This window comes from Phoenix dactylifera, chromosome 2 (genome assembly GCF_009389715.1).
Source record: "Phoenix dactylifera cultivar Barhee BC4 chromosome 2, palm_55x_up_171113_PBpolish2nd_filt_p, whole genome shotgun sequence".
In the NCBI taxonomy this organism is placed as follows: Eukaryota; Viridiplantae; Streptophyta; class Magnoliopsida; order Arecales; family Arecaceae; genus Phoenix; species Phoenix dactylifera.
The window spans coordinates 26,438,272-26,464,046 of record NC_052393.1 but is presented as its reverse complement, the minus strand read 5'-3'; the positions used below and the strand labels follow the sequence as shown (position 1 = coordinate 26,464,046).

At 36.7% G+C, this 25,775-nt stretch overlaps 1 protein-coding gene across 2 annotated transcripts; it reads right to left on the bottom strand.

Annotated features, from left to right (window-relative positions):
• Nucleotides 1-2,675: 2,675 nt before the first annotated feature.
• Nucleotides 2,676-24,934, bottom strand: LOC120109947 (3-isopropylmalate dehydratase large subunit, chloroplastic-like). Of its 2 annotated transcripts, XM_039123796.1 has the most exons (16): nucleotides 24,830-24,934; nucleotides 24,620-24,740; nucleotides 24,409-24,540; nucleotides 24,141-24,311; nucleotides 16,215-16,367; nucleotides 16,017-16,085; nucleotides 15,811-15,927; nucleotides 13,797-13,871; nucleotides 13,587-13,664; nucleotides 13,412-13,507; nucleotides 12,943-12,992; nucleotides 9,619-9,673; nucleotides 9,353-9,484; nucleotides 3,878-3,925; nucleotides 3,645-3,803; nucleotides 2,676-3,106 (listed from the first exon to the last, which is right to left on the bottom strand). In XM_039123796.1, the coding sequence occupies exons 2-16, from the start codon at nucleotides 24,665-24,667 to the stop codon at nucleotides 2,966-2,968; spliced, it is 1,524 nt and encodes a 507-aa protein (XP_038979724.1). In that variant the 5' UTR covers nucleotides 24,668-24,740; nucleotides 24,830-24,934; the 3' UTR covers nucleotides 2,676-2,965. The 2 variants fall into 2 exon arrangements, with proteins under 2 accessions (XP_038979724.1, XP_038979725.1); XM_039123797.1 differs by lacking the exon at nucleotides 24,830-24,934 and having other exon boundaries at nucleotides 24,620-24,779.
• Nucleotides 24,935-25,775: the final 841 nt, after the last annotated feature.

The following is a 25,775-nucleotide window of genomic DNA, read 5'->3' as shown; positions in this document are numbered from 1 at the left end:
ATGGCCATAACCTAAGAAAATACATTCTTTAGACTTTCCATCAAGCTTAGACCTTTTATATTTTGGAATGTGAACAAATGTCTTGCATCCAAACACCTTCAAATGACTGTAAGATACATCTTTTCCTATCCAAACTCTTTCTGGCACATCACCATCCAAAGGAGCCGATGGAGAAAGGTTGATCAAATTCACTGCAGTCCTCATAGCTTCACCCCAAAATGATTTTGGCAATTTTGCATTAGAGAGCATACATCTGATTCTCTCTACAATTGTTCTATTCATTCTCTCTGCAACTCCATTTTCTTGCGGTGTTTTAGGAATTGTCTTTTGAAGCTTAATGCCATAATCTTTGCAATATTTTTCAAATAGCCCTCTGTACTCACCTTCATTATCTGCCCTGATACACTTTAGCTTCTTGCCTGTCTCTTTTTCAACCATGACATGAAAGTGTTTAAATATATCCAAGACTTGATCCTTGGATTTCAAAGCAAAAACCCATACCTTTCTAGAATGATCATCAATAAAGGTAACAAAATAAAGTGCACCACCAAGAGTTCTACTATCCATCATGTATATATCACTATGTATCAAGTCTAGAATGTTAATTTTTCTAGATATAGGTGTTCTATGAAATGCAACTCTATGTTGTTTTCCGGCTAAACAATCAACACAAGTTTTCAAAGACACACCTTTGGTATTTGGTAGCAACTCCTTCTTGGTTAGAATTTGAAGTCCTTTCTCACTCATATGACCAAGCCTTTTGTGCCAAAGTTTTGTAGAGAAATCATCATCAATTGTATTCACATCTCCTTTCTTTAGCTTTACTTGCATCATGCAGAGAGTATTATTTTTTTTTCCTCTTGCTACCAACAAAGAGCTTTTCGTGAGCTTCCATTTTTCTTTACCAAAATGATTGCTATAACCTTCATCATCAAGCTTGCCGGTGGAGATTAAATTGAGGCGGATATCCGAAACATGTCTAACATCTTTGAGTAGCAACTTGCACCCTGTATTGGTCTCTAAACATACACTCCCCATGCCAACAATTTTGGATAAACCATCATTTTCCATCCTAACACAACCAAAATCACCGGAAGTATAGGATGTGAAAAAACCACCATGTGGAGTGATATGAAAAAAAGCACCGGAATCAATCACCCAGTTACTATCTTCATATGCAAGGTTGACACAATCATCACTAACAACAATGACATCTGCATCAGCTGCAACTGCTGTAACATCATTTTCCTCTATCTTTGTTTCACCTTTTTCTGTGTTCTGCTCTCTTTTCAATGCTCTGCACTCTCTTTTCATGTGTCCTAGTTTGCCACAATGATAGCATTTTATGCCTTTCCTTGACTTTGACCTGCCCCTGAATTTATCTCTATTGTAAGGATGCTTGCTTTTGCTTCTACCTCTTCTTTCTGTCACAAGAACCTCAGCTTCAGAAGATATTTCCTGTTCTTTTCTTCTAACCTCTTCATTTAGCATGCTATCCTTTACCATATCCAAAGTGACCTTGCCGTCAGGTGCAGAATTGCTTAAAGACACCACAAGAGTCTTCCAACTGTCTGGCAAAAAACTAAGAAGTAACAACGCCTGCAACTCCTCATCTAGGACAAGCTTCATTGTAGTCAACTGATTCACCAAGCCTTGAAAGTCATTCAAGTGTTCTGTCACACTTTTTTCATTTTATACTTCAAATTGACAAGCCTCCTAATCAAAGAGGCTTTATTCTGTGCAGTCTTTCTCTCATGCATGGCCTCTAATTTCTTCCACAAAGAGAAGGCATTGGTTTCTTGAGCAACATGATGAAACACAGTCTGATCAACCCATTGTCTAATTTGTGCAACTGTCTTTCTATTCATTATCTCCCATTCCTCGTCAGTCTTCTCTTTTGGCCTAGCCTCATCTCCATGGATAGGTTCATACAAATCCTTACAATAAAGGATATCCTCCATCCTAAGTTTCCAAATGGCATAGTTGGAAGATGTCAATTTAATCATGCCTCCCATAGAATCCTCCATTCGAGTCACACAAGAATTTTATCAAATTTGTAGGCACAAAACCTTGCTCTGATACCACTTGTTAGGAAAGACCCCTTCACTAGATGAAAACTTTCCTATCTTGATGTGAATAGAATGAGAATATCACAATAATTAATCAATGTAAGAACTACCAAAAAATCAAACCACAAGAAAGCGACAAGAATTTTTAAGGTAGAAAACCCTTCAATATGAAGGAAAAAAACCACCGGACCTAAGTCCACCACAAACCTCCACTATCAACAATAATGGGCTTATAAAGTATCTTCTCTAGGCTAAGCTAGGGATCACATACATCAAGGATCTCTTTCTTGGATCACAAACAAAGAGTTTATATAAAAAAAGAGTTTAGGCTCCAATAATAAAATGAGAACAATCTCACCGAGTGTAGGTTTGCACAAGGTTCTTCTTCCTCTTGAGATGCCTTAAATAAGATCTTCACCTCATCCTTGAGATGGATTCCACAAGCACTTCTCCCAAGACGGCTACCCTCTTTTTTTTTTCTCATCCACCCTCTAATAGAATAATAAACCCCTAACCCCTCTTTTCCATCTTTTTGTTTCCTTTTTTTTTCTCTTTTTTTTCTTTATTTAAATTGCTGGGTCCCACCTTACGAGGACTCGGCCAACAAAAGCAAAGGATTTATATTTTAATACTCTGAAAGGAGTTTTGAGCACTCAAAATTATCACTTAATGCTGAATAGCCTATAGACAATACCCTCTGGTTTTATCTTCTGCAGAACCCCACAGTCCCCACCTCTGATAAGAGACCCTTACTGAGATATGGATCCTACATATTTCTGCAATATATAATTGATATATCCAGGAGAGTACACTCTAAATGACACCAAACCTGGAGATAGTAGACAGAAAAATATAAAACAGCCTAGGATGGTACGGTAGGCCGCAAACGTTTCCTTCTACAGGAGGAACTCTCTGGGATCTGTAACATAGCCCGTCAGGGCTGAAGCCGCAGCTGTATATGGCGAAGCAAGATAGATCTGGCCCTCTTTGTGCCCCATTCTTCCAGGGAAGTTCCTATTCGTGGTAGAGACACAGACCTACACGAGGAGATCATTTCACAATCAGAATTGAATGAAGGCAAAGTCCAAGTCAAAACCACCAAAGAGATTAGAGAATAATAATCTCTGGCTGAAATCCATCCACCGTGTGACTGAGAAACAGAATATGGATCAACTTTACATTCCTAAATGGCCTGCATGATCATTTACCATATTTTTCGTAATAGCTTGGCCAGCTTTGGACAAACTATCACAACCACCAAAAGGCTTTCATTTCTCTTATTAATTTTTTCAACGCACCAAGAGATTGCCTGCTCATCCAAAGTGTTGGCAATTGGTGGGCTGCGCTGCAACCTCTTTGAGCTGAAATTCCTAGGTTCCTCAACCAGAGAAGCCCACCAATTCAGCAGATTTGATCAGGGATCGTGGACACCGATTAAGATACAGACAAGCCAGTCTAACACATTAGAGTAGTGTGTACTAGCAGAGGCTTGTGGTTGAACCAACTGCTTGCGACCAATCTGGGTTGGACAAACAAAAATATCTCTAAAGAAATTCCACGAGATAACAAACTTGCCTGACGTTCATTGATCCGTGCGTAAGTGTCTAGCGGGCCACCCATACAAGCTGCACAACTAGGACTTGCCGGAACCTCACAACCAGCTTCCTCAAATATCTGAGAGCAAGTCTTGCCACCAGATCCTGGCACCGGAAGGCCATATATATCCATCCATACCTACAGAAAATTCTGAGAATAAGTCCTAGTTTACAGCAAATCCAATTTCCCTCTATATGGGGTGCTAGTCCTACCTTTTGTGTAGCAGGGACAAGAAAAGTGGGTACCTTCACCTTTTTCCCCTGGTCATAGAATAGAAACTCATTAGCCAAGTAGTGCAACATCAAGTCAAAAACATAAGCAGGATCTTCATTTGAATGTACATGTAATAGAACCGCAAATAGCAGAAAGTATAAATAGCAGAAAGAATTACACAGCATCCCGTGATATCATCTTTTTCAAATAACGAGATTTGTTAGGATTTCATAACTCCCGGTCAATTAAGTCTTGCCGGTGATGTCCTCAACTTTACAGGAGTAATCCAAGAGAACTGCCCAAAGGACAACAAAGACTATCAAGCAGAAAAGGAGAAAACTGTGTCCACTAAAATCCCATTTAAATACAACCAACTAAAAATAACGGCAGTTGGAAATTCAACCATGCAATCTATTTCTTCAAGTCTACCACTTAGCTATTTAGGACATAGCACGTTATACCGTACCGACCCGGACAGTACAGGGCACATTATACCATACCGGTTCGGTATTGGTACACGGTACAGGGGGCATACCAACACTCGGTACGCCAAACCGGCTCTATACCATACCATACTGACACAGTGATAGAGAGGCACTGGTAAGGTACCTCAGTACTGGCCCCACCTCCAGAATCTTGCACCCACTGCCGAGCCTTCTTCCTGACCCTCACATCTTTTCCATCAACCAATTCTTCACCCCCCATATTTTTATAAAATGTTGAGAGTTTGAATATAATCTTGTTGAGGAATAGTCCCATATCAAAAAGGTTAGGGACTCTAGCCAATCTCCAATATTGATAGGCCCATCTGCCTACTAGCTTAAGCTTTTGGATTGCACTCTAGCATGGTACCAAAACCAGCTGTCACTCCTTTTGTCTATCAATGCCTCCACACACTTATCCATGTATAACCCGTATTCATGTTCCATCTCTCCTTGCACCCTACATATGAGATGGGGTATTGAGGAATAATCCCACATTAGATAGGCTACAGACTGAAGTTGGTCCCGAATATTCATGGATCCATCCACCTACTAGTTTAAGCTTTTGGGTTAGACTCTAATAAGATTTAGTACCATTTTGCATCCCTAAATAAAACAAATGTCTCTCTCATTATTGACATACTGTACTATTTCATTATAATATTTCAGAATTTTGTCATAGACTAGCCCAAAACTGAACAATAATCTAATACCTTACAGTGAAAGCTGTTTTGTCAAAGATGGTTCATTCTTGCCTCTTTGACCAGCAGCACCATTCTTAGGCCTATCCGCTGCAGATTCTTGCTTGTGGCACATCACAGGACCTGCTATTCTAGGCCAATCATGCAATAAGGAATCGAAGCAATGCATTACATATCTCAACTACATCGCTCTGTGTCTGCAATCTGTGGAGACCTGTGTGAGTGATACTCAGAGGCTAACCAGTGAATAAAATTTTGGGCAAAAGCATTTCTCCATAGGGGGTTAGTTGTTAGCAACATTTACAACAATGTGGGAAATCCCCAAATAAAGGACCCCATCCGGACCCTTAATTCCGCTGTTTCAAAAGTGGTTTATGCGGCTACATATGCAGAGATGGCCCCTGAACAGCACTGTACAGGTCATATGCGGTCCCTTTATGTGTTCGCTGTATAAGCGGGCCACGTCCCTCAGCGGCTGCATATGCACCTGCATACCACATATGTGGCTGCATATGCACCCACAAATTGCATATATGCCCACGTTCTTTAAGTACCACATGTTTTCTCCACTTTTGTTTGTGAAGTATGTACTCCAAAGTTTAAACTTTGCTATAGCCTTCTAAAAATATCTTGTTGCTATTTATACTTGTTGTTGCAAGTCTGGAGATGGTCTATACTTCATATGATGATAGCCATTTCATTGGGTTTTCATGTCATGTTATGTTAGAACATTAGAATATGCACTCAAAAATCTTAAGTATGAATGCATACATAATTCTTATTTTCTTTCCTGAATTTTTTAATTCATTTCTATTTTTAATAATATAATATTTAAGTGTTTTATTTTTGATATATTTAAAAGAAATCAACTGTACATGCAGCAAACTCGAATAAGCATGAATTGGTGTATATAATATTTTTTTTGAATTTTATTGATTCAATTCTTTTAATTTAATCATTTATATTATTAATTATACATCGTTTATTTAGATATTTAAAATTATGAATCGCATATGCACCTATCTATGCGCTCCTTATATCGTATATGCTGATATGCACTCTGCAATAACCTAACCTCTCGCATATGGCAGCTGCCCTATAGTAGGATTATTGGTTGATTTTGGGAATAAAATAATGGTGCTATAGCAGCTGTTATTAGCTCTTATAACAGCAAGGGCCATTACCCGGTTATGGTCCTAGGCTCCTAGCAATGAAGGGTCTTGGGTGGGTGGACCAGGGACATGCTTAGCTTTGGCTTTTTTTTTCTCCACAAAGTGGCAACCTCAGAACTCTAACTCATGCCATTGTATACACAGCACATACCTTTTACCATTGCACCAAGCAATGACCCTTCGATATTATAATAGCAAAAAGAAAAAAAGCTAATATAAAAATCAATGATGATATATTTTTATCATTTACCATTTTTGTAACAACACATTTCCCATCTAATATGGGTATCTGAGATTCATAGTAGCATTATATAAATAGATGAACTATAAATATAGCTAATAATAGACGTTACACCATTTATATAATAGTTTTTATCGCAAGATAATTCTAAATAATAATCATTATTTAAAAGGCTTGTTGTGTATATCCAATTTTTTTTATTACTTATAATATTTACCCGCATATATATATATATATATATATATATATATATATATATATATATATATATATATATATCGAGGTATGACATACTGCATCGAACTGGGTGATACTAGGCGTATGATATCGTAATAGATCGGTATCGGTATGCGGTATGGAAGCGGTACCGGTATGCGGTATGAGAGGCATACCGACATTTGATATGCCAAACCGGCCACCATACTGAGCATCCCGACACAGTAATAAGGTGGCACCAGTACAAAACCCAATACCGAGATGGCGTACCTTGATTATATATATATATATATATATATATATATATATATATATAACACAAGGGCTTTGAAACCATTGTTGAAACCACTATAACATAATAATTGTTCATTACTCTAAACCTTGGTTGATATTGGACACTATCGACTAGCGACACCATGAATTTTTCATTTGGTCCCCACACATTAGAAAACACCCTTGTTTGTAACCAGAGGTGCAGCTTGAGTTGGGCTCAACTCAAATCTGCTCACCTAACTCTCTTATTGGATAGAGTTTGGTTGAGGTTTTATAAACGTAGGTTGGGCTTGAGCTCAAAAATTGTAGCCCGACCTCAAGTAGGGTTGGTTTAGGGCGTCAACCTACCATGAACTTGTTTCTAATCGAAACCAAACTGGATCCAATTAAATATAACCCCATATATAAATAAATAATTCATTTTATGTTTCCTATAGATAACTTACATGTTTATATAATCATATGCTTAGTCTTGTAAACTTATATGCATACATCATGGAAATTGAGGAATGTTGAGTCCTTAATCTAGCAAATATTAAACCAACAAAAAAATGTCTCAAACCTTTTCATGTCTTAAAATTTATATTCAACCCAACGTTACATGATTAACATGGCATAACCAAACCAACCTGACTAACCCAACCTAATCAGAATTTAGCTTGACAACATATTGGGTTGGGCTAGATTAGAGAAATCCCAAATTGAGAAAGGTTGGGTTGGGATTGGGAGATAAAGAGGTTAGATTTGGTAAGGGTTTGCCCCCAACCTGACCCAGCCTGCCTGAGTTGCAACCTTATCTGTAATTTTTAAAGACAGCAAAGTTTCTTCCCTTTCTTCTTTTCCACGTCTCATATTCTTTTCCTCCTCCTTGTCCACCAACCATCCATGTATTCCTTTACCACTTGCCACCTCCTATGAATACTCTAATAGTTGAATGGCTTTCTTCTTTCCCCTTACCCTCTCTAATTTATTTCCTTTCGTCTTTTCTCCTCTTCTCTTTTCTAAAGACAGTCTATCCTATCATCTGTAGAGTTACTGGTTATAAGACACAGGATGTGATGAAAGGACTTCACCTACTGCAAAATTCAATGATGAGGATTGGAGATATGCAAAACTAAACCATTGAATATGATCTACAAAGCCAATAATGCCTCTGTACAAAAAGTCGCATGTTTGAGAGGCTTTTAGTCTATGCACCAAGACCTCCCATACATGTAGCTTTAGAGATGCAATAGCTTGCGTTGGTTTTAAAATGACTTGACGCATAGGTAAGGGTGCTTCAAAACATGCAACTCTGTAATTGGCATATTAAGTTATGTAGAGATCACATTCAATGGTTTAGATCAACATCGGCGGAACCGGTACCGGGCACCATACCGGTTCTCCGACAAGATGAGTCAGTACGGACATGCGCCATGTCGTGCTGGGCCCGTACCGACACTATTGAATAGAGGGGAGAGGGAGAACGAGAGAGGAAAAGAGAGAGCAGGGGGTAGAGGGAGGGAGGCCGGCGCCGGGCTCCTTCGCACTTACGCGGCCGTTCCCCTATTTTGAACAAAACAGAGGTCGGCCGCTTTTTAATTTCGCCGACATTAGTCTAGATTGTATTTTTAGCCCCCAACATTGATTTTTATAGTGGTGTAAAGTCCTCTCTTTACACATATATGTACATTATAACCAGAACTTGCATGTGCGTGTAAATACATATAACCAATGTAAGTGATTCCTTAGGCGAATTTAAGTTGCCAGTTTGGCTGCTTTAATATAATCCTCAGGTTCATGTAAGTCAAAGTGCAACTTAAAATACTTAAGTTATAAATGACTGTACTACTTTTTTTTGAAAACATAGGACAGTCCATTAATGTATCCAACACTTGAAAACTAGTCTACACAAAAGCCTGAAAAAAATGCCAACTGTAGGCACTTTTTTTATCAACACAACCATGACACTTCAAAAACTAGCCCAATCATGTCAGGAGTGCCGACATTTCAAGAGACCTAAAAATGGGGTGTCCAAATAACACATGACACATCTTGTGGTGGCAGTGGGTTACATTGGGGTTACTAAGTGATAAGAACAAGAACCTAGATAGTGCAGCTAACTCACATTCCAATATTTTTAATGCCATAACATCACATTCCAACATGTTAATTTAGAGAAACAAGCTTAACATGAGATCCTTTTGAAAGTAACTGTGGAAAAGAAATTCTGGAATTTTTTGAACTAACAAAACATGGATACAAAAACTTGTCCGAATATTTTTTTTTTTCAAACAAAAAAGCTATTAAACTTCTCCATTCTCCATTACCTAGCACTGGAAAATAATGGATCTATAGAAGACAGACTGATAACCAAATTTACAAAAGATGAGATTCAAAAGTTCCTTACCGAAGCTAGAAAAACCTTTGCAGCAGCTAGAAAGTCCTCTGTCTTTCCACCAGTGCAAGAGCCAATATATACCCTGTCAATTTTGACATCCTTGCATTCTCTTGCTAAAGCACGATTACCAGGAGAATGTGGCTGGAATAATATAAAATGGATCAAGATTAGCAGCTACAGAGGGAAGCAGTATTATGATACTAGAAGTGCAAAAGGATAAAAGGGAAAAAGAAACTCCCATGCTGCAAAGAACTCAGTATTCTAATGCTACACACCTTTGCAACCAACGGTTCCAACTTGGAGACATCAAATTTGTATTCTTGAATAAATCTAAAAAGACAGAAAAAGATACGTGCGATCAGTAAATGAAATTATTTGAAAAACAACATTTGGCAGAAATGACAGATTTTGAAAGCAATAAACAGGGAAGGGTTGGTTAATAAGATACTTAGGCACATTTACTTCAGTAAAGCTAAAAGAAAATTTAACCATCAGAATAAGTACTTATGGAAGTTAAAAGTCCTTAAGATATCAGGTTATACTGACAAAGTATGTAATATCCATGTATGTAAGGATTCTACAAGAAAGAAGTAAAAGTTTGTACCGGTATTACATATATCGCTTAAACAGTTCTGAGGATCAAAATTGTCTGAATATTGTGTCAAAAACCAATTGAAAATGCTCAGTTTAGGCCTATGCATCTCCTCTTGGAATTTCTATGTTTTGGAAAACAAAAGGCACAAATGTCATAACTCCAAATGTAAACCTCAAGCTTAAAACATATAAATTATAAGATCATATGGTTTTCTTGTCTTGTCCAGGACCTATAGGTCAAGCTCACTTCACTCACAACTTTAAGAACTGAGATACTATCGCTAGCAGATCAGTAAAAGCAGCTCCTTTTTCTTCCTTTCGGAGGGGGTGTCTAGCGACTTTAAAACATGATGAAGCGATTATGAGACCTCGTGGAGGATGAGAAAAATGACTTATAAATGCCATGACATGGGATTAGACAATGAAGTGCCTGATGAGGGTGTATCAGAGAGGTAAATCAGATTTTGTGAAACAATCAAAAAAATCCGAGTTTGCTGAAGACACCGAAAACAATGTCATGAAACACTCACAAAGGTTAGAGAAGACAAATCAAAACCTGAGTGGATTCACCAAGCTCAAAATTTGTTGTTGTATGATTAGCTATTATTTAGCAGAGAAAATGAACTCGAAGACACCACAATCATGTCTTTCAGGCTTACTGGAAGCTTGCACCAGAATAAACATACTCAACTCTGGATTGTAGCCAATTATTGTTTGTATAAGCTACAAACTAATTTAACCAAGAGTAGTACAAGAGTCCTCAGTCAAAAATTCAGTTTTTGATTTTCTTTTGAATTTTCAGGTATAATTACCAAACATAACTTTTGGAGTCATAACTTGAAACCTATAAGTTAATAGCTTAACTGTATACAGCTTGGGGATCCCACAACAAGATGCAGTCTTTGGCTGTGTTAGGTACACCTGACAAACTCATTTTTGCTTATCATATATTGAAAGTGCCAATACGAGATTTAGGAATGGAAGGCTTCTTTTGGTTTCTATACATAAGTATGGTTAAATGGCCTTGATTAGCTTGTTCCATCAAGGATCTAGATTTGGTCTAGGTCTCATGGGGTAATAAATAGGAGGAGCCAATGTATTAATAGTTTAGGAAATTAAACAAAAGATCTGATTTTTCCTTCAACACTTTTTTTCCCTTATCTTTCTTACAATTCGGTCAATCTTCTTTGAATTAGGGCTGATCTTTTGCCTCTACATCACAGTCACATTTCTTGTTGCTAAATGTTTCAGCAAAATATTAAGAAAACCAAATAATCATAATCATCTAGCCTTCCCCAACTATTTGGGGCCAGCTTTATTGATCCTTATTCACCAAGTATTCCTATCTAGGCTCCAATGGCTCTAAAGTTATTCCAAGGTTCTCCGTATCCTTCCTCACAATCTCTATCCATATTAATTTAGGTCTTCCTCTTCTGAAATGGATCCAAAATATTAAGAAAACCAAATCTGAAATTTATTTTCAGGTCTAGGATTTCTTCGGGAAGTCATATCAAGGACATGAGCACATAAAAGACCCAGTGGCTTGATGTTTGTTAGCTTGTTGGTGTATCATACAACTAGGTCTCCATCCTACACTAGACAATTTACAAAAATGTTGGTAATAATAACAATAGAAAGATGTCAAGTACTAATTTTGGAGTAGGCTAGTCATGACTGAGATTTAGGAGTGCAGAGTCCTTTTTTCTTTTGAAGTAGGTCCTCCAGCAAGGGATTCATTAGCAAAAGAAAGGAAAAAAGAGGCCTTGGAGTCCATCAATATACATGTATGTATGTGTGAGTGGGTGGTAAGCTAGGTCTCTATGTATAAGTTCAACTACTGCACCTCAATTATGCTAGTGCAAAATACAAAATGATCATAAAATGACAGTCCGTATTATTAATATTATGCCCCTACAACAACTGAAGTACCTGAATCCAACAACAAACATACTACAAAATATAAGTTTCAAGAATACCAAGTACATTTTCTTCACAACCTTATGAAACTTCTAACCAAACACTCCTAATGTTAAGCTTCCTAACCATGAAAAGGGTAGAAGTTTTATTTTCATGCACAGCTCCCATTTTAGATATAATTTAATTTAATCAACAAATGTCTTGAACCCCTATATCCATCATGCAAAATCCACTGGAAGACTTGTCGACACAATCAACTTCTCCATCTCTTGATTGGCAACTTGATGCAATCTTGGGGTGCTTTACCAAGCAGAACCAAGGAGATGACGGGCATGGTAAATTCGAATGATTTTACTGATAAAAGCAACTAAGCAACATGGCAACACATCTGGTTGAAATTGCGAGAAAGAATACAAAAAAGTGCCTTGTCTAGCACATTTTTTCTCAAAAATGTAGAACTAGTTGAGATAATTGAACTGAACTGCTGCTGCAAAACAATGTCAAATTTATATTTCTAACTTCAGAAGGGAAGTTGGTTTAAGAACAATTGATTGGATTTGTACTATGAAAGCAACTATCTTTATAAGTCCTAACCACTCTGGCCTTCGCTTCACTCTTGTTGAGCTTGTTTTTAAATCCTGAACCATCAGAATAGCCACTAGTGGAATTACCTCAATTTTCTTGGTTTCTTTTTGTCTTCTGATCTTTTCCCCCTGAATGTGGTTTTTCCTCCATTGTGTTTGCATCAGTATTAATATCATGACCATGTCACTAGTCAAATGCACGCAGAAATACTTAGAATTGACAAGAATTGCATAGAAAGTCATCTGGAATTTGAAAGATTTGATTTTTCCTAATATAAGGAACCAAAAATACATCATTGGCAGAAAACCTCTCTTGATTAGAGAAATAGAATTACCAACACAGTTGAATGGAAAAAGAAACCAAAGATAACTTTTTACAGATAAAATAACCAACCTTTCTATAGCACTAGGAAGATAATTGCAGAAAATAACTTTTTACAGATGAAATAACCAACCTTTCTATAGCACTAGGAAGATAATTGCAGCAAATAAATTCACAATTACCTGGCACAATCATCACTATAGACGGGTTCAAAAGTCAAGGTTGTTTTGTCCTGCAAAATTAAGTAAATAGCACAAAATTAAAAATATAGAGCCATCCAAGGTCTGCCGTACCGGTACCGATCGGCGTACCGGTGGCGGCCCGGACCGGTACGTACGGATCCGTACCGGTTCCATACCGGTTCTCCAACAATAAGCAACCGGTACCGGATTCCACGCTGATCCGGTATTGGTTCTAAGCCAGACCGGTACATACCGGCCCATACCGGTTGGTACGAACCGGTACGGCAGACCATGGAGCCATCCGACCTTGCAAACTGGACAATTTTGTGAAAGACGACACTTTTCTATATTTCCAATGGATTCATTTGGTGGTACCAACAAGAACAACTGTTCTTGCGTCTAATTTACTCATTTATTTAATACAACTCATAGCTTGACATAGGTCAATGAAAGGGCAAATTTCCATTACCTCGAGGTATTTAAGTGTGGTTTTATCAACAGGGACAACCCCATTTTTCCCCCCCGCCTCAATAACCATGTTGCACAATGTCATTCTCTCTTCCATCTTGCATACATAAAGTCAAATTTTAGATGATAAATATAGTCAATTCCATTGCAGTAAGATATCGTGCAATATAGCTTACATTTAAACTTTCAACAGTAGAGCCAACAAATTCCATGGATTTGTATGTTGCACCGGAAACAGTTATTTCACCAATAATCTGCATGACAACAAAAGATGAATTACAATGAAAAAGGGTCTTAGTTTCTGGAACAAATAATTACTAAAAATAATATGACAAACCAATCTAAAGTAACTCAGAGTTAAGACATTTCAACATCCATTAACTTACTTGCAAAATCAAATCCTTGGCAAGCAAATACTTTGGCATTTCTCCATCCAGTATGAACCTCATAGTTGGGGGTATCTGCAATTTTAAAGGTTCTAAGGAAAACACTTCGATAAAAATTCTATCATTTTCAATAACATAAACCAGTAAATTTTATTTTGGGGATGCAGGCTGCTGATTTTAATTTAGCAAGTTTTACATGGCAAAAGGTTATTGAAACAACCACTATATCCTCCTTGCCACTAGACATTCCCAAAGAAGGAATTCATTTAAACTGGTCATTGGCTATTTTACATTCTGATAACCGTCATTTTCATTGGAGGGTGAAAAATTTTGCTGTATTTGATATCTCTAGAAGAATGGCAATACCCAAACTTCAATTGAATTATTTCCACTCCTAAATATGAGTTGCTACCCAGAAGATCAATAGATCATCCTATCTTTTCATTTATAACAGATATGTCAGTTCTCCGTAACACGCTAGGAATAAATTTGAAAAAGGTCACTAGCTGAAATAAATCAAACCTAAACGTTAACATCAATATTTTTGTTCATAAGACCCCTCCATGCTGGGACTGGAGAAAGAGAGACATCAAAATTCCTCTAAAAAACTCGTTAGCATTTGAAACCTACTAAGACTATTATGATTTAAGTTTGAAAGAAGATCAACCTGCCAGGAGATGATAATTATTTGCCATTCAACAATATGCAAATTACCAAAATAACAGGCTTTTTTTTTGGAGCACTGTATTTTAATGTTTCTGTAGTTCGATTTCAAGATACATTAATGACATTTTGGTCTTTGTTCTCATCAGAATTTAGTCAAAAATCATTTTAATATATGTTTTATTAAGAACTTCCAAGTTGCACCTTCCTCCATATCCTAGCTTGCAAAATCCGAGTCATATATTTAAATTTTGAGAAAGCCTCTATTAGCATTGTAGATCTAATTTACATGCAGTTAATTGGTATCAGATAAGGACCACATGTGTGTTCCATGGTGGCATGGAAATGGCTGAAAAATATAAAAGCTTACATGCCTATGTGATAAAAAAGATGTAACATATCCGTCCTGCATGAGCAGGAGCATCATGGGCGACCACAAAATTTCCATTTGAAGAGGTTCATAAACCATATTTGGAGTCTACATCAACTTAGACATCAAATTAAATACACATGGGCATAAGTCAGACCACTTGACTTCATTCACACATTTCATTTTAGACATCGAGGCCAATTTGAGGAAGCAAATGCCTGATTGGAAACACCTACTTGTTTTGAGGCATTATGTCTTTATCGTCACTACCAGTAGTAGGTTTTAATAATAATGGAGTCACATAATTTCTCTTTAGTTTCCATGTCCAAGCAAAAAATAATATATGTAGGTAGTTTTTCAAGTTCTATATGGAGAGGTCAAAGCAAGGAATGCTGAACCAGCCTGTACCAGCTGGTTCAGCCCGTACCGAACTGATACTGATGCTGACTGGTCCGGTTCGGCGTTAAAAAATGGTTTATGTTAGAGAAGGCTAGCAATTGCTAAAGATTGAAGGAAAACATAGGAGGACTTTAGAAATGAAGTTTGAAGATATAGCAACAACCTAAATGGTTTTCAGATCAGATTTGTCTATACCAGGCATATTTAATGGTGCTAGTAGGAACCGATAGATAGAACACCCCTAGTACCAAATGTCCATTGGGAACCAATAGACAATATACTCATTATACCAAATGTCCATACCAATTGAACCATATCAGCACTATAACAATTGGCTACTAGTGCAGGTATTGAAACCAGTATTGTAAACCTTAATTCTAACTATTTGTGGTCAACTTTATGGATCCTCATTTGTCAAATATTCCTAATTAGGACCATATTTAATGTTATTTCAATGTTTATTATTTATGATAAACTAAAGATAAATAAAATCATTAGTACATACATTACTAAACTAAAGGGAAAAATCAGGAAAAAACATATAAAAAAACATTGCACACAATATACTAAGTTTTTACAAACCTTAAGTAGAATCTTCCCAGTCCCCATGACAAAACCTGCATCAGTATTGCCAATTCCGGTAGCAAATTGACCAAAAGCTCCAGCATTACATGTGTGGGAATCTGTGCCAAGCAAAACCTATACAAAAGATAAACGGCTTTAGAATAGATAACAAATGTAGACAACATTAGCGATACACTAGATGAATGTTTAGTAATTATATGCACCTCGCTAGGTCTGCAATGACCTTCTTGCGCAAGAGCAATGTGGCATACACCCTTGTAATCTGGATTAGCCTGCATGTTTAAGTAAGCAAATTTAGCATACAAATGTCAAGCAAGCTAACAATGTGATTTTGGTTTAGTAAATTAATGATTCAACATGTAGGCATTAACTACTTGTACAGAAATGAGTCAAAATCATACCCTGAAATTACCAAGATCCTTGATATCATAATAATATTTAATATTTTGTTCCATATAGAAGTCCCTCAAAATATCCACATTACGGTTTGCACGTTCATCACTAGTGAAGATATAGTGATCTGGTATAATAACAATCTTTTCACGGTCCCAAACCTGTAATTAATCATAGAACAAGTGTTTAAAATAAAGGGGTTCATCCTTCAATATCATATACAAGCATATACCTAAAACAATGAAATTCAGACATTAAAAAAAGGTCAAAGCAACACAAAATGCTCCACTATTACAATTTAGATAGAGAAAGATACAATAATGAAAACTAAATATTTATTATCGAATACTTGGTAAACAACAATATTTTGGTGGGGGCAAAAGATGGAAAGAAAAAAACTTTTAACAATCAAAATAGTAAATATTTGTTATTAAGCACAACACCTTTTTCTATTGATGACATCTAATGCTTGTCGTACTACCCTGAACCGACCGTACCAAGTCAAAAGAGGTGTAAACACTATTCCGGTTGGTACTGCCCAAACTAGGGTGCACATTGTACTATACAAACCTGTACTGACCCATACTTTCGAGATTCGGGAGGAACCATGATAAAAAATGAGAAAAAAGCTTGGGAGCTATCTCGATATGGGGTAAATATTATACCGTACCGACCTCTACCATGCCAAACCAATAACAATGGGTACCGTACCAACCTTTTTCTATTAATGACATGTAATGTTTGTTGTGCTGCCTTGAACTGATTGTACCAGTTCGAAATAGGTGCAAACACTATTTGGGTATGTACTATCCAAAATTGGAGGTGTGTACCGTACTATACCGACCTATACTGGCCCACACTACTCAAATTTGATGGTACTGTAATAAAAATTGAGAAAAAGGGCTTAGAAATTGTCTCCATATAGGGTGTGTAACTGTGTATTGTACCGTACCAACCTATACCATCTGAACCAGTAATGTTTCGATGTAGTATCCAATGACAAGATTGTGGGACTTAATAACATACTAAATAAACAAATAAAGAAATTGAAACATTCTCAACATTAATATTCATAGTCTCGGTACCGGACTGCATATCGATAGATGGCCGATATAGTATAGTACCAATATCATACCAAATCATACAAACCATACCGATACACCCAAAAAATATATTTTTTGTTTTCAAGGTTTTTAAGCTTTCTTTATTTAGTTTTGAGTGAAAATAGAATCTTATGAGTTTGTTTTTTATGTTTAAGTGTAATATATTAATTTTTTATGTTACATGCATAAAGAATGGCGTGACTATATGATATATGTTAACAAATTAGCTAGTTTTTGCATATATAACTTGCAAATATAGCTAATACATATTTACCCTCTAAAAATCACTATTCGCGTGTATACCTCTCAAGTAATCATGTCTTTGTGTTTTGTAGTGTTAATAAATAACTATTTTGCATATAAAATGAATTTATTACACTTTGCATTCATACTCTTGAACAAATTATATAAAAATATCGCTCTTTTCAATATAAACTAGATGTTAAATTTTTTTAGGAGTAATAAAGAAAAAGGGTAATAGTGTTAGATAGTACTCAAAATAATTATTTATTAATATCAACCACAAAAAAAAATCTAACAAGAGGGCATCCACATAAAAATAGGATGATTTGAGAGGTATATATGAAAATAGAAATTTTTAGAGGCAAATATGCAATAAGCCATATTTTTAAGGATATATATGCCAAAAATCCTAAATTGACTAAGTATAACATTAAAACTATAAAATACTTACATTAAAAAAGAATCTTTAATATTTTCTCTCCTCTCCTCATTTTCTCCTATCTTACCTTAAAAAGAGGGAGAAAAGAGTGACAGGCCCTTTCTCCCTCAATAATTGAGGCCCAGAGTGGCCTTTACCGAGTCAAATCACTTAAAACTGAGGGGCTCCAGGTAGTTTGGCATAGTAAGAAACCGATTTGCCATGGTTCAAGAAAAATTGTACCATGACCATGAACCATCTTGATACATGGTTGGTACGATCGATATTGACCGAACTAAGTGGTTTGGTATGGAATTGCATACCATGCCTAGTAATATATAATAGCATCTCACAGTGAATTAATGATCACATCCATGCAATCAAAATAACTCGAGGATATGGCTTCTTTTACTGACTCCTCTGCAGTCAAGACTGGTGTAGACTTCTTATGCATTAGTATTGATGTACATAATAGCATAGATACCAAAAGCATTAACTCTCAGATGCAAGACAAGGAAGGGGATGTATCTGCAGAAAATTGATGGGAGTTCTTGCTGGATGTTTTAGGTGCTCTTAGATTTCCTGACTAATGGAAAAATGGAGATTGAATATGATTGTATTCTAATTTCTTTATTGATAATGGTTGAAGTTTAAAATATAGAGACCCACTATCTCTCCTTGTACATTTGGTTATCACAGTCCACAGACTCTTGGGGTAGTTTTATCAAGGCTTTGCAAGTCGCTTAATTAGTTATACATTACTCAACTACAACTGAAAGATGATATGTAGCATCCTTTGATTCATGCCTTGGAATTAAAAATTAAATTGGTTGTTAGCTGCTTATGGATTCTTTTAGGACTTATTATATGAGTATGATCAATTTCAGTAGGTATTGCTTGGGAAGATAATTTTTTTTGAGAGAGGGGGGGGGGGGGGGGGGGAGGGGGAGGAGACTCGCCCACACATAATTAGCCAAGTTCAAATCCTTGGGGACGCAGCACCCAAAATTTGAACCCAGAACCTGGTTAAGCAAAGGGGGTGTACCTGCTAGGATAAGCCCCAGTTCAGAAGATAATATAGCTGCAGATCACGCCAAGAAGGCCAGCTGTATCAATGAATCTGGATATGCCACCGAATTGGAAAGCTATAGTGGTGGAGTAAAACACTATTTTGAAGTTTCAAAAAGCTTTATGCCAGGCTTTATGCTATCTGTAAGTTATTTTGAAAGAAACTAGGCATCCCGAGAAGCATGATGCTATAAACAAGTCATTCTAGTACCCTGTTAGTGGTTGTCCATTCTGATCTACCACTGTACTATATATATTTCCTGTGCTCAGTTGCTTGAAGCACAAAGGAAAACAGGACTAAGAGAGGATGCAGGAATGGAAAAGAATCTAATTACAGCATCAAGTGTATCAACTTCTGGACCTAAACTTCCACCCCCATCTTATGTCTCCTTTTATCACTACCAAAAACAATCTCCAAATATGTATGTACAATCATGTAGTAGACTCCAAATTGGAATTTTGTGATCATATTCATCCCCACCAATACTATCCTGTAATTTAACACCGACGACCCTATCAAAGGAACCATTAGCAAAAGCTCACACACCCTTGAGGCCTTCATAGCAGGAACATAGAAGAGACATATATAAACCATAGTATTTAGCTTACGTAGCATTGTAGGTCAAGCATACTCATAATGTTGAATTCAAGAGGTAAGCACAACCATGACCATTAATCCTTGTCCCAACTATTGGGGTCAGATTTATGAATCATCAGTCTCCAAGCAAGATATTGAAACTAAAAAGTGAGGAAAAGAAAGGAAAAGGAAAGAAAGAACAGTGAAGAGTATAGTTCAAACCCCTTCTCAATGATGCAACCCTTTACTTAGTTTTTAGCAACAAAGAAGGCATATGAGTGTCAACAACAGAGGAAGCACACTTTGTAGAAGCATCACATAGAGCACATTACCAGTATATTTTGGCAAAACAAAAAAGGAAGAAAAGAAACTATAGAAAAAACAAATTACAGTTTCCATCAGTAAGTCAAAAATCAATCCTAACAAGCTAACCATTTATTATCAAATACTTATTAAGCAACAATGATTTGATGGGGGCAAAAGATGGAAAGAAAAAATCCTTTAACAATCAAAATAGCAAATATATGTTATCAAGCATAACACCTTTTTCTATTGATGACAAGTAATGCTTGTCGTACTACCCTGAACAGATTGTACCAAGTCAAAAGAGGTGTAAACACTATTCGGGTCGGTACCGCCCAAAACTAGGGTGTACACCGTACTATACTAACCTGTACTGACCCATACTATCCAGATTCGGGTGGAACCATAATAAAAAGTGAGAAAAAAAGCTAGGAAGCTATCTCAATACATGATATATATTATACCACCAACCTCTACCATGTTGAACCAATAACGTGTACAGTACCAACCTTTTTCTATTGATGACATGTAATGTTTGTCGTGCCGCCTTGAACTGATTGTACCGGTTCAAAACAAGTGCAAACACTATTTGGGTCGGTACTACCCAAAATTGGGGGTGTGTACCATACTATACTGGCCTATACTGGCCTATACTACTTGAGTTCGGATGGTACTGTAATAAAAAATGAGGAAAAAAGGCTTAAAAGTTGTCTCAATATAGGGTGTGTATTGTACCGTACCTACCTCGGGCCATCGACATCATACGCTCTACTGAAATAAATTTCGCGGAAAACCAGCTATATCCGATCTTGGTTGGCCTTTCACCCCTAGCCACAAGTCATCCCCGTATTTTGCCACATACGTGGGTTCGGTCCTCCTATACCATATTGAACCAATATTGTATTGGTGTAGTATCCAATGCCAACATTGTGGGACTTCATCACATACTAAATAAACAAACGAAGAAATTGAAACATTCTCAATATTAATATTCATAGTCTTGGTACTAGACTGCATATCGATAGATGGCCGATATAGTATAGCATCAGTATCTTATCAAATCATACAAATCATACCAATACACCCAAAAAATATATTTTTTGTTTTCAAGGTTTTTAAGCTTCCTTTATTTAGTTTTGAGTGAAAATAGAATCTTATGAGTTTGTTTTTAATGTTTAAATGTAATATATTATTTTTTTATGTTACATGCATAAAGAATGGCATGACTATATGATATATGTTAACAAATTAACTAATTTTTGCATATATACCTTGCAAATATAGCTTATACATATGTACCCTCCAAAAATCACTATTTGCATGTTTACCTCTCAAATAAACAAGTCTTTGTGTTTGGTTGATAGTGTTAATAAATAACTATTTTGCATTTAAATTAATTTTTTACGCTTTGCAATCATACTCTTGAACAAATTATATAAAAATATCATTCTTTTCAATATAAACTAGATGTTATTTTTTTTAAGGAGTAATAAAGCAAAAGGGTACTAGGGTCAGATAGTACTCAACATAATTATTTATTAATATCAACCAAAAAAAATCTAACAAGAGGGCATCCACTTAAAAATAGGATGATTTGAGAGGTATATATGAAACTAGAAATTTTCAGAAGGCAAATATGCAATAAGCCATATTTGCAAGGATATATATGCCAAAAAGCCTAAATTAACTAAGCATAACATTAAAAATATAAAATATTTACATTAAAAAAGAATCTTTAATATTTCCTCTCCTCTCCTCATTTTCTCCTGTCTTACCTCGAAAAGAGGGAGCAAAGAGTGACATGCCCTTTCTCCCTCAATAATTGAGGCCTAGAGTGGTACGGGGCCTTTATCAAGTCAAATCACTTAAAATGAGGGCCGCCGGGTAGTTCAGCACAGCAAGGAACCAATTTGCCCTGGTTCAGAAAAAATTGTACCGCGACCACGAACCATCTTGATACATGGTTGGTACGATCGATATTGACTGAACTGAGTGGTTTGGTATGGAATTGCATACCATGCCTAGTAATATATACTAGCATCTCACAGTGAATTAATGATCACATCCATGTAATCAAAATTACTCGAGGCTATGGCTTCTTTTACTGACTCCACTGCAGTCAAGACTGGTGTAGGATTCTTACGCATGAGTTTTAATCTACATAATAGTATCAATACCAAAAGCATTAACTCTCAGATGCAAGACAAGGAACGGGATGTCTCTGCAGAAAAATTGATGGGAGCTCTTGCTGGATGTTTTAGGTGCCCTTGGATTTCTTGACTAATAGAAAATGGAGATTGAATATGATTGTATTCTAATTTCTTTATCGATAATGGTTGAAGTTTAAAATATAGAGACCCACTATCTCTCCTCCTTGTACATTTGGTTATCACAGTCCATAGACTCTTGGGTTAGTTTTATCAAGGCTTTGCAAGTCGCTTAATTGGTTGTACATTACTCAACTACAACTTAAAGATGATATGCAGCATCCTTTGATTCATGCCTTGGAACTAAAAATTAAATTGGTTGTTAGCTGCTTACGGATTCTTTTAGGACATAGTATATGAGTATGATCAATTTCAGAAGGTATTGCTTGGGAAGATAATGTTTTTTTTTTTTGAGAGAGAGAGGGGGGGGGAGAGGAGACTCACCCACACATAATTAGCCAAGTTCAAATCCTTGGGGATGCAGCACCCAAAATTTGAACCCAGAACCTGGTTAAGCAAAGGAGGAGTACCTGCTAGAATAAGCCCCAGTTCAGAAGATAATATAGCTGCAGATCATGCCAAGAAGGCCAGCTGTATCAATGAATCAGGATATGCCACCGAATTGGAAAGCGAGTGAAACACTATTCTGAAGTTTCAAAAAGCTTTATGCTAGGCTTTATGCTATCTGTAAGTTATTTTGAAAAAAACTAAGCATCCAGAGAAGCATGATGCTATAAACAAGTCATTCTAGTACCCTGTTAGTTGTTGTCCATTCTGATCTACCACTGTACTATATATATATTTCTTGTGCTCAGTTGCTTGAAGCACAAAGGAAAACAGGACTAAGAGAGGATGCAGGAATGGAAAAGAATCTAATTACAGCATCAAGTGTATCAACTTCTGGACCTAAACTTCCACCCCCATCTTATGTCTCCTTTTATCACAACCATATACAATCTCCAAATACGTATGTACAATCATGTAGTAGACTCCAAATTGGAATTTTGTGATCATATTCATCCCCACCAATACTATCCTGTAACTTCACACCAAGGACCCTATGAAAGGAACCATTAGCAAAAGCTCATACACCCTTGAGGCCTACATAGCAGTAACATAGAAGAGATGTAAATAAACCACAGTATTTAGCTTACGTAGCATTGTAAGTCAAGCATACTCATACTGTTGAATTCAAGAGGTAAGCACAACCATGATCATTAATCCTTGTCCCAACTATTGGGGTCAGATTTATGAATCAGTCTCCAAGCAAGATATTGAAACTGAAAAGTGAGGAAAAGAAAGGAAAAGGAAAGAAAGAACAGTGAAGAGTATAGTTCAAACCCCTACTCAATGATGCAACCATTTACTTAGTTTTTAGCAACAAAGAAGGCATATGAGTGTCAACAACAGAGGAAGCACACTTTGTAGAAGCATCACGTAGAGCACATTACCAGTATATTTTGGAAAAAAAAGGAAGAAAAGAAACTATAGAAAAAACAAATTACAGTTTCCATCAGTAAGTCAAAAATCAATCCTAACAAGCTAACCATTTCACATCCTATATGCAAAATCGGCAAAGAGTTATAAATGCTTCATGAAAATAAAATATTATCTTTAAAAAAATAACATCAGCCTTGTCTCTTGATAAACTATGCTCTTTTCCCTTAAAAAGCAACATGTTTGGTATATTTCTAGTCAGAACACCTACCTCCAACAAAACAAGCCGCACAGGTTTCTTTTGATGTGCTAGAGTCATGGTTGAACAAAGACATAATAACATATTATCTCTCTATTTAGCTCAAAATTTCCATAAAGTCGAGCTTATGCACGGGCATCTTAACTTGAACTTGGACATCATAAACTTCAAATTCATACCCAAAATGGTTTCAAATGCATATAATACCATTCTAGTCCAAAGCATGCAATCCATATTGGTCATAGCATAATAATGGAAAGCATTATTTTAACTTTCAGCCCAAACAGAAAGAGGAAGAGGGAAACAGGCCAGTCATCACCTTGGCATTTTGGCCAAACTCTCTCTTAAAAATCCCGATAGTCCCCGGCCCGCAGATATCATGGGTCATCAGCACATCCACATTCACCCACACATTCTCACCGGGTGCCAACTGTGGCCGTTCAGATGCCCTTGCCAGGATCTTCTCCGTCATAGTCATAGCATGTTTGACCTAAAAGCAAAACAAAAGAAAAAAAAAAGATCACATAAGCTAGAAGAATTGAATTAAAATAAGAATCAAGAGTCTTTTAAATTAGAAAGAACGCAACTGAACCAGTGGTTGCTGGAGAACGCTGAGGTTGCGCCGGCGCCATAACTGCAAGAACTCTATTCAGAGCTTGTTTCCTACATCTATGAGCGCTGATTGAAGGTGAAAAACGAGATATCAGCCCGGATTCCATCTGCAATAAACAAAATATTAGAAAAAAAAACAATGAAATTTTATAAGTGAAACAGAAATAGTTGTAAAAAAGATTGTACCTTTTCGCCAAAGATCGAAGAGGTGGGAGCCATGATCGGCGAAGCCATTAGTGATCAATTAAAGATCAGATTTTTCCTTTATAACTCGGTATAAAAGCACAAGTCATTTCAATCTCTCCAGCTACAAAAAAGAAAAGGATGAGAACTATAAGATCGGATCAACGAAAAAAAAAAGATTAAGGATTGACTAAAAACAGCAAATTGTCGTACACTCCACGACTTCATGGGTTGTGATGTCATCCATTCTATAGAACCGTTGACACGTCCACAACAGACAATGTAGAGGGCGGCTATTCGAGACGAGCTGGCCGGCTTGTGAACATATATATCCCTGTTGCATTATTATTATATTGAATCGGGAAGCATGATGAGGTATGCTCGAGATGTGCTGCGGTAACTCGGATGTATCGATCATATGCTATTATTTCATCCCAAATCTCTAGGAGGTTTGGAGTCTAGCTTGGCCGTCAGAATCAATGATGTCATCTATTAGGGAGGGAGCTAAAGAATTTTTGGAGCAATGACCCAACAGCAGATGGCAATTAAAGGACCCATCTGATCTGTTGTTACCACTATGGTAATGGTGAAGCACAAAAATGCAGGGGCTGACTCACCTTCAAAGATCTCTCATTGCTTTATTTCTCATTCAATTTTTGTGATGCATCGAGCTGAATTATGTTCTCCCAGAATGGTATCTCTTAGGAAGTGCTCCCTTCCCCTCTATTTGCAAGCTCAATGCAGAATTTGACAACCAACAACTTCATGAAGTAGCAAAATCAAACAACCAAAAGAGTGGAAACACTGGCAATATATATGAAAAAACCCCTGAGAAGGCACCAAGCAGGAATCTACCAATCAATGAAATAAAATGTACAAAAGGTTCATAACAATAAAAAAAAATTCCAAGAACACAGGAAAATCTCTATAAGAAGATGGATTAACAAGTTTCCAACTTACGAACTTAGTAGACACAACCTCAAAAACAGAAACCCCAACTTTTCGGAGGAATTAAACGTCCTTGTAGATGAAATAAATGAAGAAAAACAACTCATTATATCTCGAACTTCAATCCAAGAACCTTGCATGAGATACACACACTGTGCAGGTGCTTGCTACCACTTAAAAATATACATATATTGTTAGCAAGGCCTACGCC